This window comes from Urtica dioica, chromosome 9 (assembly GCF_054948205.1).
Source record: "Urtica dioica subsp. dioica isolate 48M chromosome 9, U.dioica_male_clone48M_v1_H2, whole genome shotgun sequence".
Classification (NCBI taxonomy): Eukaryota; Viridiplantae; Streptophyta; class Magnoliopsida; order Rosales; family Urticaceae; genus Urtica; species Urtica dioica.
The window spans coordinates 25826463-25852397 of NC_142764.1; the positions used below are offsets into that span (position 1 = coordinate 25826463).

The window sequence follows — 25935 nt, forward strand, 5'->3', positions numbered from 1 at the left end:
GTTTTTATATATAAATATTATAGTCAACATCAATGAAAACAATAAAAAAAAATGTGGCACTGTTGTCAATTTCAATGTATAATTTCGTCATTTTAATTAACAAAATGTATAAACTTGACATTTTTAAAAATCAAATATTAAACTCGACATATCATTAAAACACGAGATATACATGTGCCATTTTTCATTAACTTATTAACCTTTAATTCATTTCAACTCTCCGTGTAGAAATTCTATATATTCAACTTAGCCGGTTTTTCTTTTACTTTATATTGTTTGGTTATTTTTTCACCCTAAATAAGAAACCGTTTTTCCTCTTCCCGTTGGCTAGAAACATGAAAGATGAAACCATGATTGAAGAAAAGAAAGAAAGAAACAAGCGCGCACAAACACACGAAATATTTGTTCTCATTTAAATTTTCTATTTCTAATTGGAAATGGAATGGTACGTCTTTAATATTATGTAAAGCAGAATAACGACGCATGAGATTGAGCACCAATGAATTCAGAGTGGGCACCCCTATTGATATTGATATAAATTGGCTTCAACTCTAACAAATAAAATTACCAAAAAAGTAAAAATGAAGATTCGCAGAGGGAATAAGTTCGTGCGAGTAATACAGAGTTTGGGACTTTGAAAGCGACATTAACAAAAAACGGTTAAAAAATGTTGAAATTCTCATGATGTACGGCTCTTCTTATTTGAGTGAAATGGCAATTGTGGGTAAAAAAAAAAATTAAGCATCATAGTCCGTGACGGGGTTAAAAAAAAAAAATAGTTTTTCAGAAAGAATTTTTTTTATACTAAAAAAGTGTTTTTCTTTTAGCTGATGTGACAACAAACATACAGGTAGAGATTGCACAAAAATTCTCTGAAGGTAACCCATTCTAGTGTGTACCAATTTTCAACAGAGACAACATAACGTCTTAGTTCAACCCTTGCAAAAACAGACCATTGGTACAAGCGCTCTAAAATATTTGTGTTTACAACAAAAATGATGGTTCAAATATATCACCACATATTATAAGCAAAATTAGGTAACATATAGTCTTAGTCGGACGGGGAATATTTTACCTTTCTCACTTCTTCCCTCCGCCGGAAACATTAAACTTGAAAAATATTATGTCTCCGTCTTGGACAACATAGGTCTTTCCCTCTTGCTTGTACTTTCCATTAGCCTAATCACAAACAGTTCATATCAAATACCAGAAGTTAAATGAAATATCAAAGAAATAAATACAGGAGGTTGTGTGGACACTTCGTCAATTAGGCCAACAATTTCTGTAGTTTATTTCCGCCTTGCTAACCGATTCCGTAATCTAAGGATGATAACGGAACTGAAGTGTTCATCTGCCACTCGTCCAAATTTCATTTGAATAACACGCTCACTAGTAACTCATGGGCATATCGATATATTCAAATTACCTTAACAGCTGACTCACTGCCGAGTTCCTTCAGGTCGTCGAATTTCATAACCTACATATTGACATGTCCATCATGGTGAATATAAGCCATACTTAATTTAATATTGTCAAAGACTTATTCATGGTATAATAGAACGATCAATAGAGATGAATAGCAAAAAAAAAATATTATAGATGAATAGCATTGGTATTAAATGCCAGTTGACAAATATTACATTGCCACCAAAATTATGATGATTTTGAACAGGTAATAAATGTATCATCTCCATCGTCCTAGTTTATTAACTTAGAAAAGGAATGGCCATGTTCCATATCAATGGCCTTAAATGCTGCCAGAGAATAATAAATTTTGAAGAAGCACTATTGCAGTAAATTGGATAAAAACGTAGAAGCGGGATAGTTGTTTAAAAGAGGATTCGGTGGTTCGTGTGATCATCACATAGAGCTAGATACGGGCGAAGAATAATTGCAGCAGGTAGATGATCACTATAATGATTGAATGAATAACCATGTTCCTTGGTAATATTAAACTTAAATTTCTAGGCAGTTGAAAATTAATTTTAGGATCGTACCTCTGCACAAATGAACCCTCTCTCGAAATCAGTATGGATTGTTCCTGCAGCTTGGGGTGCTTTGGTCTGCCGTCTAATTTGCCAGCACTTGACCTGTCAAAAGCCGAATTTTCAGGGTAAAAACATTAAGTTTGTTTAATGAGCATATGCAAATGCTGTCATTTAAAATTTGACCATTCATACACATCATGCTAACTTGGCCAAGATAAATAATTACACATTTAACAGCAAGAACCGCTATATTGATCAGAAGAGAGAATATAGAAAGTACATGTGGATGGGAGATATATAGATGTTTTACCTCATCGGGACCAGCTGTGAAGAAGTAAATGAGATTAATTGCTGAAAATCCAGTCTTTATGATCTTTGGGAGAGCACTGTTGGATAATTCAAGCAAATATGAAAATTGTTACTACTTTGCTCATCAACATTACCAATGCAATCCATCCCAAAAAGGATATGTAAAAAAACAACTTGAAAACAGAAAATGAATTCAAAAGTATTTATTTTCAATAAAGAAAAAATGTATTCCATTCTACACATATAATTGTTGTAGTGTTTGTGGATGCGTACTGCTAAAGTATGAAAATTCTGGATAAAAATCCAACAAAATGGATGGTGGTTCTAACAAGGATTCAAAATAGCCATTGAGCTTACCTCTGAAGCTTGTTCTCATCACAATATCTTGCTGCTTCATCAGCTGGCATATCAGCAAGATTTCTTTCCAAGGAACAGCTGAACGGGATGATTTGTTCTCCACCGTGCTCTTGAACCCTATAAACCAGAAGGAAAAAATTACATAAACATCCCTTGTCATTTTGCATTCTAGAATACTGCACATCTGGTGGACATACTCAATACACAAAAAGAAAAAATAATCACATTAGTTGAGAAAATAGTTGGATCTGCTAGTAACACTTGGGAAAACTGAAGTATACTATGTGAAGTAGGCATAGATATTGTATACATACAACACTAAATGGATACTGATTGATCATATTTATGTACGCTCAGAATAAAAGTACAAAAAAATACCATGCATGTATCTTTGGCAAAAACTTGTTCTTCTTTCTTTGGTAGTCTCTCTCATTCATGTTAACCTGTGAAGAAAAGACATCATGTATTCAAAGGAATTGGCTTGGTAAAACACAATACACTACCATAACCCATAGGCCTATCGAAAAAAGAACAACTCACTTATGAGATATGGAAACTAAAGGCAATCAAACTAGGGTTGTTGAGCATTCAATTCTAAGTTATAACCATTTGGAGGCTACCATTTGAGCATATAAGAGAAAAAGATCAGTATTGTTATCATATCAAGGCCTTTTCCAATCCGTTGTCTTTCAGACTGTTGTGAGGACTTAGTTGGGGGCGGCATGAAAGTTGTGCGTTCATCTATGTTCTTCGTTTCACACCCCCATGTAAATATTACCCAACAATTTTGATACAAGTTATAGTTGCTTAAGAAAAAAAAAATAAACACAAAAAATCGCATTAGAGATAGATCACATACAACTACATGAGTTAACTTAAGTAGATGTTTTTGAATGATAATTAAAACTAACCAAGTAAACAACAGCCTTGGCAGTCAACAATTGGAAGGTATTCAATATTTCCACTTCAGCAGCTTTCCACTCCCCTAGACGCACATCTTTTCCATCTTCAAGCCATGCCTTGACCTATACATAAACATTAACGGTAAACAAGCTGATATCATACTCTTTGTAAGTTATCACCTACTTGATTCAGAAAATAAGAGGATCAAAATGTCGACTTTAACTAAAAGCACAAGTAAAATGTTGTACTGAACAAGAAAAACTCCGTTCTTCCATTGTCATTCCACGACTTATGTACCAACACGAGCCCGCATTCCTTATTTAAGAAAGTTAACCAGCCATACTATATATATATATATATATATATATATATGTGTGTGTGTGTGTGTATATATATAAATGTATATATTATCACCCTGGTGTCTGGGTTAGACTCAACTAATATCCACGAGGCCCTGGCATTATCGACCGGGAGACTAATCCAGTGGCCCCAATTGTTGCGTCCAGGTAAATCGAACCGGGGACTAGCAACGTCCCAAGAATCGCCCTTACCACTCGACCAACCCCTTGGGTTGTTATCCAGCCATATATGATATCAATTTTCAGTATTCAAGGAAAAGCTACAGTGTGTTTTGCAGTTGAAAATTTATAGCTAACAGCCTAATACATTACTATTCCAAAAACTGAGATGTCTAAGAGATTTCTAGCAGCCTGTCAATTAAAAATGGAAATAAACAGAGATTTTTGCAAGTTACGACTCTGCACTACAACTATTTACATTTACCACATACCTTACCACAACACTCAAGCTCTATCTTTAACTGCTTGTCGTTGCTCCTCTTCATACTCTTTTCGATATCCTCGATCTTATTTTCCATGAATTCAATATCCTGGGAACAAGCAGTACAAGAACAAAAAGGTTCCAATGATTACAACTGTGATTCTAAAAACACCAATTTAAGCAAGTAAACATATGTTTTATAAGCCAAACAATCTTCAACTGTAATTCAAGTTTGATCTGCTCATGGGAGTAGAAAGAATACAAAACACATACTCCGAATTCAATAGAATATTTGAAACCGCACCTTCAAGCGCAACTCTGCACTAATAGTGTCCAAATCCCTTACAGGGTCAACAAGGTCGTCAACATGGATAATGTCTGGATCTTCAAATGCACCTACACAATGATTTAAGAAAATCGGAGACTTTAGTACAGCATGCTTACCTTTTATTAGGATAGAAGCAACTAATTTACCTTAATAAACAGTTAAGCACCAATGTGATAGAACTAAGCAATGATACACATACAATTTCAACACTACGTATTAAACCAAAAAGTCGTTAAAGAATGACTGTTGTATTAAACCAAAAATTTGGCAAGGGAAAACAATAATTACATAGGATACAAAAGCATGTTAGTATAAAACATAGTTAGTTACTGACAAATGTAATTTCATAGAATAGGAACAGAGGTTCAAGGTGTATTAAAAAACAAGTTCATAATATTAATCAAGATAAGAAAGGTAAGAGCAACACATGTTCTCATGATTTGACTACCGCCTTAAAGAACAATATTTACACCACATTGAATCTTTGATATATAGTGGCTTAAACATGTTGCTTAAAAAATCCAAAATGGTTATGGTTCTCCTTGCGCTGGCTAACTAACATCAGTCTCATTGATCCATACTTCACAGGTCATGACTGAACCATCAAGGAACGAAAAAAGAAGACAAAACTCAAGCATTCTGTAAACTTAGGGCATGTGGATCTTACGTAGAACATGAAATATTCCATCAACTGCACGTATGTGAGACAAGAAACTGTTTCCCAAGCCCTGCCCTTGATGGGCACCACGGACAAGTCCAGCTATGTCATGGATTTCAAGAAAAGCACTGACCTGAAAATTGATGGATCAATTTGTACATTAGCTAAATAGAAACTGCAATTGAATAGGAAGGTACAACTGTTCACATTTACATGGACTGAACTTCTTGAAATGCCAAAAACATGCATAATATCCACTCATGTAGATGGCATATACAAACCTCCAAACAATTCAACTTCCCAAATATTCACAATATTAGATTTTCATTTTCCCAAGAATTATTGATTTGCGTTCATTTTTCACTCTGATAGCAAATTAACACGATAACATCAAATCCATCATCTCTAACATCCGAGTAAAAATATCTGACCAGCAGGTAAGACATTTCAGTCCTATGACATATAAGACTGTTTGGCACAGCATAGACGATAAAGTATATCTAGTGTAGAAACTAGAGAGATTTGGCTACTGTCACAAACTTATTGCTTATTTATAGAATAAAACAATATAGGCTTAATCAAACTACAAGTCCTATACGTGAACCATGGTAACACATTGAAGATCCCCACAGAAGATATGGTAGGCATATGCATGACATGACTAAGTGAGATAAAATGAAAGGGATAACATTAAAGTAAATACAATGAAAAAAAAGAGTATATGACTGCATGGAATCAATAGAAGCAACAGAAAACCCGTATTGCGAGGGTCAAGTAACTCCCATGGAAGGTCCGATGATCAACATTCAAATTTCAATTCAAACAAGCACTGGATTGCGCTTCTGGGTCAAATATATATGACCAACATAAGATGGTTCCAGGAAATATAAGCAACAAACCTCGCTCTTTGGCTTGAAAAGTTGGCAAAGCCATTCAAATCGCTCATCAGGGATGTTTACTCGAGCCTCATTTGGTTCAATAGTGCAAAAAGGGAAATTCTCCGCTGGAATCGCCAACTTCGTAAGCGTGTTAAAAAGCGTAGACTTGCCAACATTTGGCAATCCAACCTGGCGATTCAAATACACAAGCGCAAAGCAATTCATGAGTAATGACAAAGAATATGCTAAACTCTGCATATCAGCAACAATTACACTGTTAGCGATCACTCATTTGACTGCATCAGCAGGAATGTGTTTTACATGTGGTGATGCTCATGTGATTGTTGGGTTCTTGAATACAAGTAAAAGTAAACACATGATAATCACATTACCATTGTATCGAGATTATCTCAATATGGGGTAATCAAAACAGTCACGAAAATATGTTAATTCATAAAATCACTATCTAATTACCTAAAAGTGACATCGAATTATAAAACGCACGCTTTTCAATACATGTACGAGCCATAGCTCAAGTTTAAGTAAGAGATATAATTAAATTCTGAGCTCAACCAAGCACAACATGCAACATTCCTTGGAAACTAAAAAAAAATAGTGTTGGCAACCAAGTTGTTTATTGATAAGATCTCTGCACATGAATACATTTTAAAATATCATCATTTATCTGGTTACACTGGATAACTATCCGTTTGCTACTTGGATCCATTTATTCATCTTTTGCTAACCATCATAACAGCGAAGTAAATAAGTGTTGTCTACTTAATTATTTCAACTGAAATCACTATTTAGGAACACAAATCAGCAAACCAAGACCCAAACCAACGTTTGTAAAGAAGAACCGGTTCAAACCTAAACTCATGACGACACGATTCAAGCATAAAGCTCGTAAATGAATACACTGCCAGACTGTGAATTGTGATTGGATTATAATCTTCCTAAGCTTTTGGATAAAGTTAAATCAATACTCTCGGGGGAGAGAAAAATCGGAAGGAGGATGATAAACAGAGAACTTTACAATTCCGATCTTGAGATGAGACGAGAATCGCCCAAGAATTGGCCTCTCAGCTGGCACTTCCTTCCCCTTCGCAGCCTTTGGCGGCATTTTGAGAGCGCGAGAGAGTGTTTGGTTTATTTTCTAGGGCTGTTCTTGTTGAGTGTGCTTTACAGAGAAGGAAATGGAAAAGATCGTGAATCAGCAAATTTAGAGTATATATTAGAACCCTAAAACAGACTCTCACGTGCTGTCAGCCCAACGCAAAAGAAAACCCGTGCGGTCAGCCACACAACCCGCTACATTGCCACTATTCCCGACGAGTATAGGTGGCAATTTGCCTATAAAAATAAATTAATAATAACTAAATAAAAAAAATTAATTAGTCTACGTTTTATAAATTTTAGATAAATAACCAACGTTTTATAAGTTCTTGGTAAATTTTAAGTAAACAGTCAACGTTTTAATATAGTATTTCAATCAATTTATGTGTGTAAATATTTGGTCATAACTATTTACCAAAAACTTGGTAAAAATTGGTTAAATGATGATTCAAAACTGTAAATTAAGTTATATATTATCTTAATAATAATAACAATAAGGATGAAGCATTGGTAAAAAATAATAGGGTTTCCGAAAACGAATTAAAATTTTAGGACGGATAGATAAGAATGGAATCACGTTCCGATTTGTAAATAAAAAAAATTATTGAATTGATTTTGGTCATTTTATAAAAAGCATCTCAAAATTTATTTTTCTTCCTCAGTTAGATAGTTGAATCATCACTCGGTTGGATATCTAATTATGAAAAAACAAATTATTACCTTTTTTTAGTCTTAATATTGAAGCCTTAATTTATATATAATAAAAAATTGTTATTTTGCCTTGTATTAATTTTCCATTTAAATATTTTTTTCTCTCGAATTTGATTTTAGCGAGAATCTGCAGCAGCAAAGTGGATGCAATTTTCGCTTTGAAAGCGAAACACTATAAATCTGTATGCTATTATTCTTCGTAATCATGTGTTTTGTTTTTTTTTTTTTATTTTATGTTGGATTTGGGAATAAATCATAACACAACTGTTGCCTCCGATAATACAAGGAATGGACTTCACTTTTATGGAACCATTACAAAGAGTGCTCCCAAATTTAAGAAGTCACATCTTCATCTAGTCATGTGAGTACATACGATCTCATAACATAGAAGCATGTTGATTCAATACATAGTTTCAACTTTCAGCAAATTTATGTCATTTTGAATCTGTTGGATTCTTAGAAAATGATTATTATTTGGTTAACCGAATTCTTATGATTTCGAAATATACTTTAAGGCATGATGACATACTAAAATATTTTAAACAAGAAAATGGAAAAAGTTCGAAGTCATTTTAGGTTCAAGATTGTTTAATTACTCTTGCGACCTTCGACATATAGACAAGAAAGTTGAAAATGAGTTTGATGAGCGTCGTAATACATAATATATACAAAAGATGAATTTTAAACAAAAAATTAATAACGTTTACAATAATTGAAAGAAGTCATCACGCAAACGCTATTTTGTAAATAATCTTAGGTGTTATAGAATGCCATTTAAGTAGTGGGATTATTTATGTTATTTTAGATAATGCAACTCCAAAATCTTTTGTGATTAACCTTATATATAGTTGTTTCAAAATACATGAGATGCCTCATTTTATTTTAAACTAGTTGATCTTTTTTACATACATACTTCATGTGCAAAAAGCTATTTCAATAAAGGTCTCTCATCGGTTGGGCCCATATGTGCAAATAATCGTCACTCTCACATGGTTGCCACCACCTTCAACCATGCATCAAGCATTTGATTACGATGGAATTTAACTTAGCTAAGTAAGTTAATAAGCTAATCAAAGTACAACACAATGCATAAACATCTTAACATTTTATTAATAAATAGACACTAAATCAAATAAAATCTCACGATTCTTGCTCATTACAAAGTAATATCACTTCATCAAACAATACGACCGCACGTCTTCAATCGCGATGAAATTAATATCACGCGATATAGTGCTTAATTTTGTATTTGTGTTCGTTATGTTATATTAGATTTTATGTGACATGATTTTGTTTGACAAAACAGTTTTGTTTAAGTTGTTCAAGATAAGTTGTAAGAAGTTGTTCGATACCCAAATTATTTAAAGTCAGTTTCCTCCCGCGCTAATATAACTAGAAATATTTTGTAAAAGGATATGTGAATGGATACCCTCTATGAAAAATACAAGTAAAGATAACAAAATTTAACGGTAATTTTGTAAATTTGCATATCCGTTCTATTAACTTTAAAATTGCAAACCAACAAAGAAATGCATTTCCTATTCTACTCCATTGCTATTCTCGTAGTTATTGTCATTCCAATTCTAATTTCACTTTTGAACCAAACATATCATTGCCTTTTATTGCTTTTTCCTTGATTGCTTGTTTGATTATTAATTAAATTAATTTTATAAAAAATAATTAGTTGCTCAACAAATTGTTTCACCCATTAATTAAACAAATAACTTGAGTCAATCTTCTCAGTCTTTATTGATATCTTCATAGGAGATGCGATAATCGTGTTGTATCAAGCACTCAAGTGATATATGCAATATTGTTTTAATTTGCTTCATGTCTTGCTCAAAATTTTAACTTATTCCAAAGCTGTTCTCGAAAAAAGAGTTTTATACACATGACACCCTCCCTTAAAAAAATGAAGTCGATTTAAAAAGAGAAATTTCATTTTGTGGACCTAAAAATTAACAAAATATTGAGATTAGACCGCATATTTCAAAAATATTTAAAAATAGACTTTTGTCTCTATTTCGGGCACAAATGTCATTTTGAACAAATAAACATATTTCACTTTCACTCTCTATCTTTTCAATATCTCATTCGGTATCATATATTATCGTACATTATAATTATAATGTACGATAAAATTCATAAAATGAAGTTTGTATTATAATGTATGATATTGTACGATAATGTACGATACAATACGATGAGATACAATACATTATAATTATCATGTACGATAAAATTCATACAGATGAAATTTGAATTATAATGTACGATACCATACGATAAGATTCATATTTTTTGGGCATTTTAAGCGGTGAATATCAAATTCACGAAACTTTGCCATCCTAGGCCGTCATAGCTTGTCGGATCCCCTCGTATCTCGTCGAATTTAGTTGTATCTCGTTGGAATCGATCGTGAGAGACCGAGTGTGAGATTGAGAATATATATGAGCTTATTTGTTCAAAATGGTATTTATGTCCGAAATATAGACAAAAGTTCATTTTAGATATTTTTTAAATATGAGGTCAGCCTTAATATATTGTTAATTTTTAGGTCCATAAAATGAAATTTCTCAACTTAGCGGACCCTTTTTTTTTCGTCGAAATAACGATTATTTAAATTTTATATTTTTTTTATTATCAGAAACGATATTTTAATTTTGAAGGGTAGATAACGACCTTATGACCAACGATTTAATGGCATAAAAAACTCGTCACTTATCTATTGGTTTAAAAATGTGTCCGTATATTAGATAAATTCATTTAAAACTTCGATGCATATCCACGACCACATAAGTCAGCCACGGCATTGAATTAAACGAACGAAGAGCCTTCCTTTCCGCGCGAGAGAGAGCTTCATAAAAGGTATTATTCGATTTCAATCTCAAATAAACTGTAATCCATATACCTAAAGAAAGAACTCGTCGTCCAGTCCTTTGATTCTAGTCTCTCGGTTTTTTTCGGTCAGAACTTCTGCCAAAACGAAATAATTTTAGGGATTTCGCGGAGTTGGTGGCGTGATTCGGAACGAGGATTGAAGTTTCTTTGTCATCGCATAAAACTTTTGTCCAAATCACTTAAATTACCTGGAATTTCGATGCTATCTTATTTTACGCTAATGTACCCAAAAAAAGAAGAAGAAAAAGAATAAGGTATGAAATAGTATACAGTTTGGTTCCTGATTTTACAATTGTGAGCAAGCTTTGAACCTTTAGATGTGTTGGAAATTTGATAGGAGTAGGGAAAGGAAATTTGGTGTGGTAGTTGTTGGAATTTTTCCACCACGGCTCTAAGCGGAGAAAGCTGCGGTGATAAGATTGGAAGGGGAAATAAATGCATGAAGAATAGCCCGGAGATTCTGGTTTCTTCGTCGCCTTCGTTCCACGGCGGCCGTGGTGCCCTACCCTCCGCTGGTGGGTGTCCTGCGGATCTCACGTGCCTCGCCGGCGGTGGTGTCGGTTGTTGAAACACTTGCCCAACCACGTTGATTAGAAGTTATTTGTTGAGTTAACTTTTTTCTTTAGTACTACAATTTGGGCGGTGTTTGGTTGGCTCGTATTGAGTTATACAAAGAAGTTGAGCATGGTTGGGTTCAAGCAGGTCGAAGAAGGCGATGGTTTGCCTAAGCAGTTGAGGTCGCTTGAAGGTCGGTTTCGTTTTTTGTTCTGCATGTGTGTTTTTATCTTGTTGTTTGCTCTTGTGATACCGGAAAACCTCATTACCTTTTAAAAAAAAATTAGCCAAATAAGTCACCATAAGTCTAAGAATTGCTAGATAGCCAACCTTTTGTAAATTTTTTGTAAATAGCCACCTCAACTTATTTACGGCACTCAAAAAGACAAAAATACCCAAAAACATTCCCGCCTATTTTGGGTTTTTTTTTTTTGTCTTTTTGAGTGCCGTAGTTGAGGTGGCTATTTATAGAAAATTAACAAAAGTTGGCTATTATACAAAACGCTATAAGTCAAATGGCTATATAGCTAAAAGACCTTTTTTTTTGTTTAGTTTTTGATGGTATTAGGGATAAGGGAAAAATGGCATATTGTGAAATTTGTGATGCGTCCCATTTTCTCCCGTGAATTGTGTTGAATACCTAAATAAAATGTAGGTGTTAAAGTACCTTTGTACTACTTTGGTAACCAACCTTTGGTGGATCATGAATCCGGTGAAGAGATATCACGCTTCGCTGAAAGCGAGGAGAGCATGCTAAACGCTCTTCTTCTTGCCCAGGTATGCAGCGAAAATAATACTCTCAGCTATTAAAAGGTGAACTTTTTAGTCATTGGCTTTATGTTTCTGATTGTAGTGGGAAGATCGCGCGGTGAAAGGAATTTTTCGATATGATGTGATGAATTCCGAAATCAAGGTTCTGCTTCTTTTTCTTTTACCCTGCTGATTTTATTTTTTTCTCGGTGACATTCTAACTGATTTTATATATTCTGTGCAGGCTGTTGAAGGAAGAAAAAAATTTGTTGCTCAGTTAAACGAAGGATGGGATGCAGATAATTTGAAAATGTCAGAAGAGAACAGCGCTTTCAATCAAGCTGATGTATTTGAACTGAGTTCCGCAAAACTCGAGGAGGAGTTACTCTTTTGTGTCGCGAGCAGCAAAAACCCAGCCCCTGAAATTATTTCTTCAGCAGCAGTGCCCGACAATGGATTATTGATATTTATCAATGTAAGGCTTGGAACCATTTCACCTGCGTCTTTTACTTACCACGTTGATTATGATAACTGCCATAGTGTGATGTTTAATCGTTCTGACGGCTCGATCTGACAACCGATAGTTCCAACCTCTCTGTTTATTGTTCTTTTATGTATTTATTTTTCTTGATTTTGGTTAATTAGGTCTTAGAAGCTATGGTTATATTGATGTACGGATATGGTTTTAGTTAGTAAGAAAAAAAAATTAAATAAAATGAGATCCTGCATATTTGCACTATGTACTGAGGTTTGTGACTATTTAGGAAGTTCCTACTGTGTGTACTGTTTTATTCTTCCCTTTTCCAAAAATTGATTAACATGAAATTTTAGGTATCACCCGTGGAATATGGACATGTCTTGCTGGTACCATTTCACTCTGATAGTTTTTACCAGTTCCTGGATGCAAGCTGCTTGGAATTGGCCGTCGAAGTTTCTGTTGGAATAAATAATTGCTGTTTCCGCTTGTTTTATGACTGTTCACCAGACATGTCTAATTTGCATTTCCAGGTAAATAATAGTATTAACTGGTTCACTTTAAAAAAAAAAAAATTCTTTCTGCATATGCTGTACTGCAATATTATCTAATGCTTTAATGCATAGTTTAGTTACACTATGGCAATGTTTAAACAGAAAGTAATGCTCTTCTTTCTTTGTGCTGAAATGATTCTGATGTAAGTTGCGCTTTCCTTTTGCCAATTTAATGGTAAGCATTACTATTTGAAGGTTTTTTGCACGGTAACATGAAAAAGATGCCTGATTGTTTGCGAGGACCACGACAGTGTTAGTGGCTACCAGGTTATTGACAAAATAGTGAAGTAGTCCGACTATTTTCGTCTTGGTCATCAATGTCCAATTTTCATTTTTCGGACTGGAATTTCTGAACAAAATTTTATTTATTTATTATTTTATTTAGTTGGACAGTGAACAAAACAGTTAGTGAGACGAAAACTTTTTCCTTTGATGAGTATGGTTCTAGTGTTTTAGTCAAACTAGAGCCCTCAGGGCATTAGTTCAGCGGCAAGGAATATTATTTTGTGTCTGACAACACATTAGTCACAGATTCGATCTTGAGGGGTGAGTATATTATATTCACATATTGTTTCTTGGAACTTAGTGCTGGAGCATGTGGTTCCAAACCAGAAAATAGAGATGAATTAGACATGATTGTCTTACCTCATGCCGTGATTCATTATCTGAAACAATGTGGTGTATGGTGATACTCTTTAAAAAAAAAAAAAAAAAAACTACAATTTTTTCACAGTGAAAGCTTGATATTTTTTGTTTCTCTGGAATTTTTTTGTGATTTTCTGGGAAAATTATATTAAAGTCCTTGTAATTATATTGGACTCATTGCTGTCCAGGCGTGCTATTTCCCGAACCCTTTAGCTGTCGAGCTCATGTCGGTCGATACTATATATGGAGATTTGGGAAGCGGGATGCATATTGCCGTTGTGAATGATTACCCTGTTAAGACCCTCCTTTTCGAGAGCAATCACAAGCTTAAGAATATGATGGAGGTTATTTCCAAGATATGTTCTTTTTTACAGCAAAAGAGCATCACATATAATCTGCTGATATCAGATAGTGGGAAAAAGATCTTTATATTTCTTCAGGTAAACTTACCTTGTTCTTATCACATGAGTGATCCTCCTCTTTGTTTGTTTTTGTTACTAGTTTTGATGCAGATGAATTAAGTTTTTAAGAATCTAATCAATTTACCAGGATATGTAAAGTTGGATTGCAAGAGCAAGACAAGTTGATTCATGTTCGACTATCACTTTATGAGAAAAAAAATACTGTTTACAAACATACGGAGTTAAATCTAAATTAAATAATTAGGTCACGAGTTAAATCTCTCTGACCCCTTCGATACCTTCAAAATATTTTAAAAGTTTTATTAAAATTCCCATGTTTCTAAGTTGCTAACTAGACACATTTCATCCTTTAAAATGGCATTGATTCTTCATAACGCACTATGTACATAAATACGGCATTTTTGTCTTTCAACTTCAACTAGGTACTAGTCAACTCATAGTTCTCTGTAAGGAATCTAAATGTTCCCACACATTGGTAGTTGGTCTGTATTATTACCTAATTACGTGTCACATTGCAGCAGCAGAATTTGAAGAAATCTGGCTTCCTCTCTGCTTGGGAATGTGGAGGCTACTTTTTATATAAGTCGAGGTCTGAATTTGATCAAGCTACCGAGAAGACAATGCTTAGTCGTCTGAGCAGTGTATCCATTGACGACGAAGCTTTCAAAGCTGTCAAGACGCTTTGCTGCACCGTTGCTAAGAAATATGACCTCTTAATCTCAGCAGGTTTGATCAAGTTGATATGATCATTATAGTTTTTATTTTCTCAAAACTCAGGATCTGTGGTATGTAATAAATAAACCTTATACAGAAATAAAGGACTAAGGTGTGTTGATATCCGTGTCCGGTGAAGTTTGTATCCAACTTGCTGCTGGTATAGAAATCAGATTGAGTGTTATAAATAACAAGCATTGTGCCCGTGGTTGCTGCTGGGTGTTTGATGCATTTAAATAGCAATAGATTATGTATATGATTCGTTTTATACATACAAGCTAATTAAATAGTACCTGTAAATAATCTGTAGTATGATATTGCATTAAGTTTATAATCAAAATGTGATAGGACTTTGAAAGTTGAAACTAATAATCTTTTTTTTTTTCGAGCAAAAAAAAAATCTTTTATTTATTTATTTATATATATATAAAGAAAATTTTGTGTTAATAGAGAAATGGTAAGAAATACAAAAGATCTGGCCAAAGCATGTTCTCTAGAGTTGTCCGTAAAAACTCTACTCATGTATATAGTATTTTTCAAGGGTAATTTGTCAACTCAAACCCATGATCTCTAACTAGTGTTTGGTGGATGTCTTTTTTGAAAAATTAAGGTCCTCGTTAAAACCTTTTCTGTCCCTAAAAAAGTACACCGGAAATGAAAAAGAGTTCCCTTACATCTCATTAATAATACAAAAAATTGGCTGCTTAAGCCACAGAATGTGTAGCAATTTAAAATTGGCCAACCTTTCGTTAATATGCTGTAAATAGCCATATTGCTTACGTGGCAGCTTATTAATTAAATTAGGTTTACACTTTTGCCCTTATTTAATTCGCAGAAACCGAATAGGGAAGTTTTCAAATTTGAAAATTGAAATTTCCTGCAGATTTTGAAAATTAATAGCCCATTTATTGTTATGTTTTTGGAGTTTTTAGCGTTGACTTTAGGTAATTAGTATCTATTTTCGTGGTTAAACTCTGTAAATATATTCTTCATTTATTGATATTATTTTGTCTTCCATATATTCATAATTTCCAGAATTTTCGTGCTCAAAATATTTCCAGAATTTTTTTTCAGTAAATATACTGTAAATATGTTTTGTATTTACAGTGAATATACTGTAAATATGCTTTGTTTTTACAATGAATATACTGTAAATAAGCTTCGTATTTACAATTAATATACTGTAAATATGCTTCTTATTTACACGAATATACTGTAAATATGTTTTCTATGAACAACAACCAAAAAAAAAAAAAAAAATTCTTCGCGGTGTCGCAGATCGGGACCTTGGACGCAGATCGCGGAGAGGAGGACAAAGTGATGCTTTAACGGCGGTGGTGACGTGGTGGTGGTCGTGATTATTAGTGGTGGCGGCGGCCTGAAGGAGGTGCTGCCTCTCGCGGAGTTGGAGGCGGGGAGAACCATTTCACATGCACGCACGCCCAGAACCATTTATGGCTGTGAAATCAACTCTCCAGTGCTCTCTGCGTCGTTTTCTGGTGTCTCCTCTCGGTCCGGCATCCATGGCGACTCGTGGCTGTCCTCGTTTTCTCGGCTGGAACACGCGCGGGTGGTGCTCGGTCTCGGCCATTGATGACGTGCAAGGAATGAAAAAGAAGATAGGAGAAGGAGATGAATGAGACGATGACGATGAGAGAGAGGAGGGGGGTGCTCGGGCTCGGCCATTGATGGCAGTCAAATCCTTTTTTTTTTTTTTTTTTTTCTTGAAGAGCAGTAAATAGCGTCCAAATTTGTGCTGCGTGATGTTTAAATTCGTTTGTTAATGCATTTATGGAGTTTTAAATGCTCCCTTGATTTATGCAAGGTAGTTATGGTCGAATTTTTTTCTTTCCATTTTAATTTCGACGCTGAAAATAATGGGCGGGAATAACAAAGGGCAATCTCGTCTAAATTTGACTGTTAATAAATGACACTGGCTATTTACAGCTTATTAACGGAAGGTGGGCTAAAAAAATTGTTTATTTTTGGGAGGCCATTTAACTTAATTACCCTTAATAATAAGCTTCCTCAACTAAACAATCGCAGACAAGGGTCAGGGTATTGCCTCAGGTCTAAACTAAAAAGAGTACCCCCAACTATGGGACGGAGCTAGAGTCAAAACTTTTTCTTTTTTTTTTAATAAATTGCCTCAACTACCACTATTTGATAAGTTTTTTTTTCAATTTCTCACAAAAAACTTAATTTGGCCAAAAATACTAGTAAACCATTTATACAAATACAATTTTACTATCAACATGATATCAACAATTGACATCTATTGTTGACATCTGTGAGTTTTGGATTATCTGTTTGTTGACATAGATGTCAACAATTGACATCTATTGTTGACATTTATGTCAACAATTGACATAAATTGTTGAAGGTAAAATTGTATTTATATAAGTGGCTAAGAAGTATTTTTGTCCAACTTAAACTTTTGATGGGAGATTGAAAAAAAAACTTATCAAATGGTGGTAGTGGAGGCATTTTTTTTTTTTTTTTTCATAAGAGCTAATTTATAAATTTTCAAGGTAAAAAATGAGAAAAATTTAAATTTGAGTAAAAGGTGAGATAAAAAATTGAACGGGGTTTAAGCCCCCATTTACAAAGTCGGGGTAGATGTCTTCATCACTTGAACTATTACACTAGTCAATGTCGATGGTCATATAATATATTTATCATTAAAAATTATAATAATTATATTATTTAAAATATCCGACTTTGCAGCTTACTATTTTGAGTATGGAGCTTTTGAACGTTTTTATTTATCTTGAAAAAAAATAATGATGATAATATTGATAAGATATTTAAAAATTATGAATACTTTTTTATACCACTTAATTTACACACGGTTTGGATTGTTACCAAACGCCGACTCTTTCTAATTTGAAATGAGAGAATTTTAGAATTAACATTTTTAGAGACTTCCTTTCTAAACTAACCGTGATTTCAAAACATACCAAAAATATTAGTTTTCAAATATTTAAGACGATAATACCTTGTAGTATACAAATTTCGGTCTGTATTATGCGGTTTTTCAGTAGACATTATATAGTTTAAGTACATAATTTTCAATAAACATGCAATAAGTATACAATTAAATAATCAATATCAAAATTTTAAATACTATCAAAATTTCAAATACTGTACTTCCAACGCGAAATCCCACATGCCGCACTTCAATTCAATGGTAGGGTTCTAGGTATAAATTGCGGTATATCTTAAATTACTATGGTATTTTTTTAAATACCACAAATACCACGATTATTTTCGTATATATTGGAAATAACACAAATCAGATTAAAAGATACATATTATTTTAAAAAATACCTAAAATATTCCACAAATATTAAAATGAATTATTGTAGATATTATACTCATTAATCCTTTATATTCATCATAATAAAGTTTTTATTATTAAATATTTGTTTCTGAAATACCACGCGTTAGACCTCTTTTTGCGGGTTACCTTTTATAGTAACAGTTTACCATGCCATAAAGATTATCTTTTAACTTTGTCAAATGCCAAAATATACCAAAGAATATAATTGATATACAATGTTATTAGAACCCAGGATTGAGGCTGTGTTGTCGTTTATATTTTGGTTCAGTTTTGATTAAGTTTCCTATTAGCCTTACTTTCTTTTTTGGTCAGTTTCCTTTTCATGTATTCTCTTGACTATATAAAGCCATTACCTTTTACAGTTTTAGATTGATTGAATAATATTTTTCTCTGATTTCTCATTCAAGAGAACAGAGTTTTTCCAAATTTAATTCTTCAATCCAATCCCTAGAAATCCAATATGGTATCAGAGCATATTTTCCGCGTTTGATTTTCTAGGTCAAAAATCCCCTTCGTCATCCACGATTCTCGGCGATCGGCGTTCGATCTCTGCATCTTCTTCTCTCGAGGACTCCAATGGTGACTCAGGCGGAAATGGAGATCTCCGACGCAAGCTTAGGTGGAAACACATGAGGGTCGAATTTTATTATCCTCTCAGAATTCCGATTTTGTGGCGTCTCTTCTTCTCAATTTCAAGATTTCCTCTCTATCAATTCAATGATGGAAGAGCCTTCATAGACGGAGATGCGTCGGGTATATGAGAGTGCTTTTCAGCAATCGTTGCTTTTTGCCGCAAATTTCAAGATTTGTTTCATCTTCAATGTCTGTTCAATGACGCTTCAAGAAACCTCGACGGAAAATGGATCGGCGACGCTGTGATTCCTAATACTTATTCAAGGTGTATATTTCTTTCATTTCTCGATTGTAATTTCCGATTCCTTTCCCGTGCGTCTATTGGGGAATTCGGAGATTCATCGATGGAGAGTTATTTCTTTCGATCCGGTGAAGACACGAGACGATGTTCATTTCTCTCGATCTAGTGAAGAAACGAGACGGCGCTCGATCTCAAATTTCAGATGGATTTTCGCCCCCATGGCAATCAGGATTTTTTTTTCGACGTTTCCCGTGTGTCGAGCTTTCAAGAATCTATCTCCGGCGAGTCCCGCCGTGTCAATGCGATCAAGATTCTTCTCCAACGAGTTTTGCTGAGTCAAGATCCTTCTCCGGCGAGTCCCCGCCGTGTCAAAGCCCTTCAGATTCATTCCGACTACCTCGCCTGCAAATTTACAGCAACCTTTCGCCGAATTCAGTCCAAGATTCACTCCCTCAAAACCCGATGTCCAGACTTTTCCGGTGGTTCAACCGCAGTCTGGAGACGTAGGCTCGAGAGGAAATCAGTGTTGCCTCAGAGAAGAGAGCGTGGGATTTCGAGGTTGTTCAAAGACTTTTCACGGCTGTGCATAGGACGAAAACTGCTTCGAGTCGCATCATGTTCGTGAATGAGTTTTCAAGACCAGAGATCATGAAGTCTCTCGCCGTCCGTCTCTTCAGAATTCTACGCCTTTCTATGTGTAGACCTGTTCTTGACTTGCTGATACAAGAAGCTTGTTATCTTCATCTTCATCAGCGTATTGTCTTCTCCAACTCTACAAGGAGCGAAGCTATTTTCTACCGGAGCTGGTTGTCTTCTCCGGAGTCCAAGTTCAGTCCAAGATGAACTTGCATCAAGTTCATCTTGAGGGGGTGTTTTAGAACCCAAGATTGAGGCTGTGTTGTCGTTTATATTTTGGTTTCAGTTTTGATTAAGTTTCCTTTTAGCCTTACTTTCTTTTTTGGTCAGTTTCCTTTTCATGTATTCTCTTGGCTATATAAAGCCATTACCTTGTACAGTTTTAGATTGATTGAATAATATTTTTCTCTGATTTCTCATTCAAGAGAACAAAGTTTTTCCAAATTTAATTCTTCAATCCAATCCCTAGAAATCCAATATACAATGTTAGTAGCAGTATTTTAATTCTTGGTCAATATATATATACTAGTCTGGAACACGTGCTTCGCACGTGGTGGTTGTAGTTGTAATCAGTACCACATAATTTAACAATATCATATTATGTGGTATTTAAACTTGTATCACCCCGTCTCTGATCGAAGGAACAAAAGCGTTACGAGTCTCGAATTTAACAATAAAACACATGAAAAGATCATAAACAGCTCTAATAAAATTATGAATTTGGATACTTGAAAATAACGATCTGTGATGGTTTGCGGTTACTCGTTTGATAGAAATCCTCCAGAAGCTCACTGCAAAACGAAGTTTATTCGACTTTATAGCAAGACAATCTAATAGATATTCGACTCAATGCATCTAATGTTTTATATTACACAAATTGTGCGTGGATATACAGTTTAATTTCAACTTCAATAAGATATTAATCCATGAACTTTCATAATATATCTTACTGATTTGTATTTGAAGTAAATTTATTAGAAAATGAATCAGATGCAGCAAAAATAAGTATCAAGCTAAGCTTTGATTAAAATTAAACATCTCATAATATGTGAAATTAACTACCTGATGATCCCATCGTCATGTCCATTCGGCAGTGGCTTGTACAAAGTATCAATCATCTCCGTTTTAGGAGATTGTGTCCTGACTGAAGCACCATACTTTGAAATGGATGGCCAATATCGAGAGCCAACAACCTGCATGTAGCAAACACATGAATATCTCTTAACACTATTGAAACGATTGCGGAAAAAAAAATTCTAAAAAAAAGAAAGATATGTTGGTCGCACCGCAGCAATGGATGGGAGACCTGATCGACCAGGAGACCCATGGGAGACATCCATTCCCAAAATCAGCGTCGGAGTATCACTGATCACAGGAACACGTGAAGGATGTTCAATCGCCAACATAGAGTTCATCCCTCCAAGCTTCACGAGGAAAACACGCAAAATATAGTTAAATAAAAGAAATTAGACAAGAGATGCAAAGCCAAAAACAAAACAAAAAAGGTTTTATATCTTACCTTAGCATTGATCTTGAGGAGGACATTGGTCAAGTACTGATCGTTGACCTTGAACGGTGATATGCATTGGGTGACAATCCCAAAATCACCCAGACATTTTTTCTTCCACGGCCCTAGTCAAAATGGGAAGAACTACATTTAAGTACAAGGGGTGATAGAAAGGCGCTATAGGATATATTATTAAGATCACAATGCCATACCATAGACATCACAAGTTTTCCTCTCTGATAAGATACACAGGATAAATGTTGGTGGCCCTGGAACCTTTGCTCTGATCCGCTCAAACATCTTCTCAACCCTTGCAACAGGGGAGGATCTTCTATGACTTGGCTCTTCATCAATCAATGTGAACGGTCCTTCAATTTACATATCGTAGAAAGCTCGGTATAAAATCTGATATCCTGTATTATGAAAAAAAAATTGAATTAAAACTAAAAATCTCCAACAAAAAATGAACGAAAAAGTTACAAAGTTCATTTCAATACCTAAGGATATGCGGTTTGCTGATCATATCGGCCGTGATTCCATGGCCGTGATTCCTAACTTTTCCATCATTCTAATATTTGATATGTTTTGAAGACAAAAAGATATAAATTTCTTATAATTCCATGCGTAGTAATCTCGACCAACAGTAAAACACAAGTCAAATGCATCCTATCATGTACAAGCACTTTTATTCTTTCTTTCTGTCGTAGATTTACCTTCATCAGCAGGGTAAATGAAGCATTTTTTTGCTTCTGTTGATTTAAGCAATTCCTCCGTGTAAGCCAGCCTGATCTTGACACTGAAGGAGAAGAGACAAAAAACGAAAGAAAAAAAAATTATCCAACGAAACAATAATGAAAAATTACGCAGAGTGGTTTATTTTCTTGACCGGACTTGCCGCCAATCGCAAGCAACGACACTGACGAGCCATTCGGAGGAACGGAACAGACTCTAAGGGATAATTGCAGCAGCGGCAACCACGTAACAACAAGTGACAAAAGCTGTGATACACAATCCACATCAGCCATGGCTCTATGTGCCGAACCAACCACCGGGATCTCGAACTCCTGGCTGAGGGATTGAAGAGAAATCTTGCCTCCTATTCCTGTAATAGTCCGTTATCAAAGAATAAATAAATAAAACACTTTAGGCCCTAATAGTCTTTTCAACCTCGACAGATTCGAGCACGAAAAAAAAAAGAACCGTTCAATTTCTTCATTTTCCAAGCCAAAGGGCACGTGTCAAGGAACATCCAATCCGAAGGCAAGTCCACGGAGCAACGCCTGAATTCATGAATCAGAAACGGAACGTCAAAAAAACGAGCATTGTGAGCCTATTTGTAAAATCATATTAAAATCCCAAATGCATTTTGAAAATGAGTAGATGAATAAAAATAATAATGAGTAGTCACGATGAACGAGTATCTTACCTAAAAAAATACTATGGGATAAATGTTAGATAACAAAACCTGAAAATACACAATTTTAGAAATGCAAACAAATGAAGAGCAGGGGAGAGATCACTACATTCTGTATCCATGATGATATCAATGAACAAATGATTGGTAATAGATGGGTTGTTATATCACCAAGAATGACAGACACATGAAACATTGTAAACCAAGCATATGCAAGGCAATCAGTGATCATTCTGGAAATACATAAGTCCACTTATTGCTGAAGTGTATATACATCAATCAGAAAATGAGAAGGATATGTTAACCAGATATAATATTACTGACTTGCGGAAACTTGCTGTGATTTGTTGTCAATCTGCAATATAATTGATTTGCTGCTTAAAGAGCCATCTATCTGTAAATCAATGTTTATGGGGAGCTCGGGTAGCACAATTCTCCCCAGTCAGCAACTCCTGCTTCTGCATTTCATCACTGCTCGGCACGCCCATCGACTTCTGTCTCTGGTCAAACTGTTGAAGAAGATATGCAACAGCGATGGAAAAATTACGCTCGGAAAGTTTTCATGAACTGATGTTATAATTCAGTCTCTTCCATAAACTTTAATATATATGCTTGACTTCTGTTTCTAAACCCCATACTTTGTACACAAGGCCAAAGAGCACGAGTACAAAAAGATCTTGGGTACCTAAATAAAAAATTCCAACAACTTCACTTGTGCTTATTTTATTTTTATTTTTTTTCCTGCAAAAATCCTTCTTTAACTAAGAAGACCTAGCAAAACAAATTATTTTGACAAAAGCACTGTAGATTCTCTGGTACAATAACATCTTAATTCAAGTGATCAAAAGCAGTTTTTTCTCTTCTATGGATAACCAAATCTCTTTAATATGCAGTGGAAAAATCCCAATTTCAAAAACCTGTAAATACTTGCTCTCAAGCCAATGTTCGTCATCAACATCCTGAGGTCATACACCTACAGTAATTGTGTATAACCCCTCAAATACCTTTTTTATTTACTTTCAAACCCAGATATGCTTCCATGGATGCTTTCTCAAGGAAAATAGTAGAATGTGTCCGAAACAATCCAGGTTAGTAGAATGTGTCCGAAACAGTCCAGGTCAATATCTTTCAATTTCCAGATTTGCTTTCTTTCTTTTACTCATTCCCCTAAAATCGGATCTTAACAAAAACAAAAACGAACCCTATACATGAATTCATTCCGATGTACTAAACAATTGCTACAAAACTGTCATTCCTTGACCGTTCTACATATTAGGAAGTCGTAAAGGCGGAACAGAAACATGGCTAATATGAGCAAAAATGTCAAAATTCGATGCCCTATAATCTCTCTATCTTTCTCTGTTCCGAAATAATTGTGAGAGACTGACAAAAAATCTCTTTCTTACTATTGTGAGTAATTCCGTATTAGTCGTTGTACTTGATGAAATTGGACTATGAAATATATATAAATAAAATAAAAACTTACAGTTAGTCCATCTGAGTCAGTTCATGAAGCGAGATTCGGGAGAGAGATTGTTGCAGAGCGATTCGGAAGTGTCAGAGACCACCACGACTATGTCTACGCGACGGAATTGAAGTTTGTTACGACAACCAATGCATTAACGATCTGTAATTTAATAAATAAAAAAAGGAAAATTGAGCGATTATTTTGGCTGAATTAGTGAAAATACGTTCTTGGCCATTTAGAAGGTATATTTCAGCCCAACATCGTCTAACAGTTCCAATTGCCTTGCCTAACTACAACAAAAACATTTAGCCATCAAACAATACTTGTTCTATTCCTGGTATTTACTTGCCTCTCTACAGAGAACGAAACCAAGATCTTCGATCCCCTAACAAATACCAACCAAAACACTATAAAGATCGAGAACCTTGCAGAAACAGAACGAGATAATTACCTGTACCGCCACTCTCATCGGCAGATTTCTTTTCCTTCGGGGGTTCATTGACACTCTTCTTCTTCTTTTTCTTCTCCTCTGCCGCACAAAAAAATAAAATAAAAGAGATTTACAACCAATGTATAGAATAGATTAGGGACCCGAAAAGAAGAATAAGAGCGAAGGGTGGTCAGAGGGTTGACGAACAAGGAAACCCTAGAAAACCGAAAAAGAGGAAAACGAACAAAACCCTAAAAATCGACAAACATCCATAACATTAAACACTAACCTTCTCCAATTCCACACTCCACTGAAGATCTGACTCGGTACGAGCCGCGTCGGAGATCGGCTCTGTGATCCCATGTGTCTCAGCAACGAAGAATTACCCGGACTCTCAGAGCCAACCATCTCTCTAGACGAACAAGGAAACCCTAGAAAACCGGAAAAAGAGGAAATCGAGCAGGTTAGGTTTACGAGGCGGATGTTCTCGAGCCTTTTGATCTCATAGCCGCTGAGTTTTTTGGGGGCTATAGAACCGATTGCAGAGAGAGAGCTAGGGCTTCTGGTCAGGAAGCGTTAATTTTCGGGGAAAATATTAAGAGACTAAGAAAACGGAGAGACACGGAGAGGAAATAATGACGTGTCGAGTTAGGATTGGTTAAAAACAAGATGAATAGTCTATGAATAGTAAAGAAATCATTCTGACTTATTATATTATATAGATAAAACATCATAATAATTTAATAAAACATCATTATTAATATATAATTAATGCTTGAATTGTATACACATTTAACAATTACGAGATTGTATCCATTTATAATCTTGTATACAAAAATTAAACTGAAAATAATGATAGAGTGTACAAAACGATTAGATTAGGGTAGTACTTCCTAGACACGCAAGTTATTTTCAATATAAATACGTCTGCTATTTTCACAATAACTTCCAAAAATCTATTACGTGTAATTTCCGCTCCTACTTTTCCATATGATTTTTTCTTTTTTTTCTTTTTGGTCTTTCTGACCGTTCATTTATGATATTACTTTGAGTGGCCTATTTTCATTTTAATGGCAAATTTGAAAGACATGATAGAATGTTGAACCAGTCAAACCGAAGTTGTTATCATTTCTATAACATAGATAATAATATAGGAACTCCCTCCCAACTATCATTTATAAAGAGGAACCATTTTTTTTTTTTTTTTTTTTTTTTTTTT

The 25935-nt window shown here is 34.7% G+C and overlaps 3 protein-coding genes across 8 annotated transcripts; 1 reads left to right on the forward strand and 2 right to left on the reverse strand.

Annotated features, from left to right (window-relative positions):
• Positions 1-868: 868 nt before the first annotated feature.
• LOC149386241 (GTP binding protein) lies at positions 869-7434 on the reverse strand. The gene is made up of 12 exons (XM_089626746.1): positions 7238-7434; positions 6223-6390; positions 5333-5456; positions 4642-4733; positions 4348-4446; positions 3566-3679; positions 3033-3097; positions 2655-2771; positions 2299-2374; positions 1998-2090; positions 1427-1477; positions 869-1179 (listed from the first exon to the last, which is right to left on the reverse strand). The coding sequence occupies exons 1-12, from the start codon at positions 7322-7324 to the stop codon at positions 1081-1083; spliced, it is 1185 nt and encodes a 394-aa protein (XP_089482872.1). The 5' UTR covers positions 7325-7434; the 3' UTR covers positions 869-1080.
• Positions 7435-10813: 3379 nt separating this feature from the next.
• Positions 10814-15307, forward strand: LOC149386242 (GDP-L-galactose phosphorylase 1-like). 2 transcript variants are annotated; one of them, XM_089627083.1, is made up of 8 exons: positions 10814-10896; positions 11000-11677; positions 12140-12261; positions 12338-12397; positions 12479-12709; positions 13066-13242; positions 14097-14348; positions 14849-15307. In XM_089627083.1, the coding sequence occupies exons 2-8, from the start codon at positions 11614-11616 to the stop codon at positions 15074-15076; spliced, it is 1134 nt and encodes a 377-aa protein (XP_089483209.1). In that variant the 5' UTR covers positions 10814-10896; positions 11000-11613; the 3' UTR covers positions 15077-15307. The 2 variants fall into 2 exon arrangements, with proteins under 2 accessions (XP_089483209.1, XP_089483210.1); XM_089627084.1 differs by having other exon boundaries at positions 14852-15307.
• A 5122-nt stretch (positions 15308-20429) lies between these two features.
• LOC149386243 (protein argonaute 16-like) lies at positions 20430-25299 on the reverse strand. 5 transcript variants are annotated; one of them, XM_089627351.1, is made up of 13 exons: positions 25006-25299; positions 24738-24815; positions 24305-24445; positions 23143-23327; positions 22605-22684; positions 22300-22506; positions 22118-22200; positions 21902-21972; positions 21617-21817; positions 21417-21529; positions 21184-21321; positions 20960-21090; positions 20430-20688 (listed from the first exon to the last, which is right to left on the reverse strand). In XM_089627351.1, the coding sequence occupies exons 9-13, from the start codon at positions 21702-21704 to the stop codon at positions 20610-20612; spliced, it is 549 nt and encodes a 182-aa protein (XP_089483477.1). In that variant the 5' UTR covers positions 21705-21817; positions 21902-21972; positions 22118-22200; positions 22300-22506; positions 22605-22684; positions 23143-23327; positions 24305-24445; positions 24738-24815; positions 25006-25299; the 3' UTR covers positions 20430-20609. The 5 variants fall into 5 exon arrangements, with proteins under 5 accessions (XP_089483477.1, XP_089483479.1, XP_089483476.1 ...); XM_089627353.1 differs by having other exon boundaries at positions 22291-22506; XM_089627350.1 differs by adding an exon at positions 22831-22869 and having other exon boundaries at positions 22118-22506.
• Between the last annotated feature and the right edge of the window lie 636 nt (positions 25300-25935).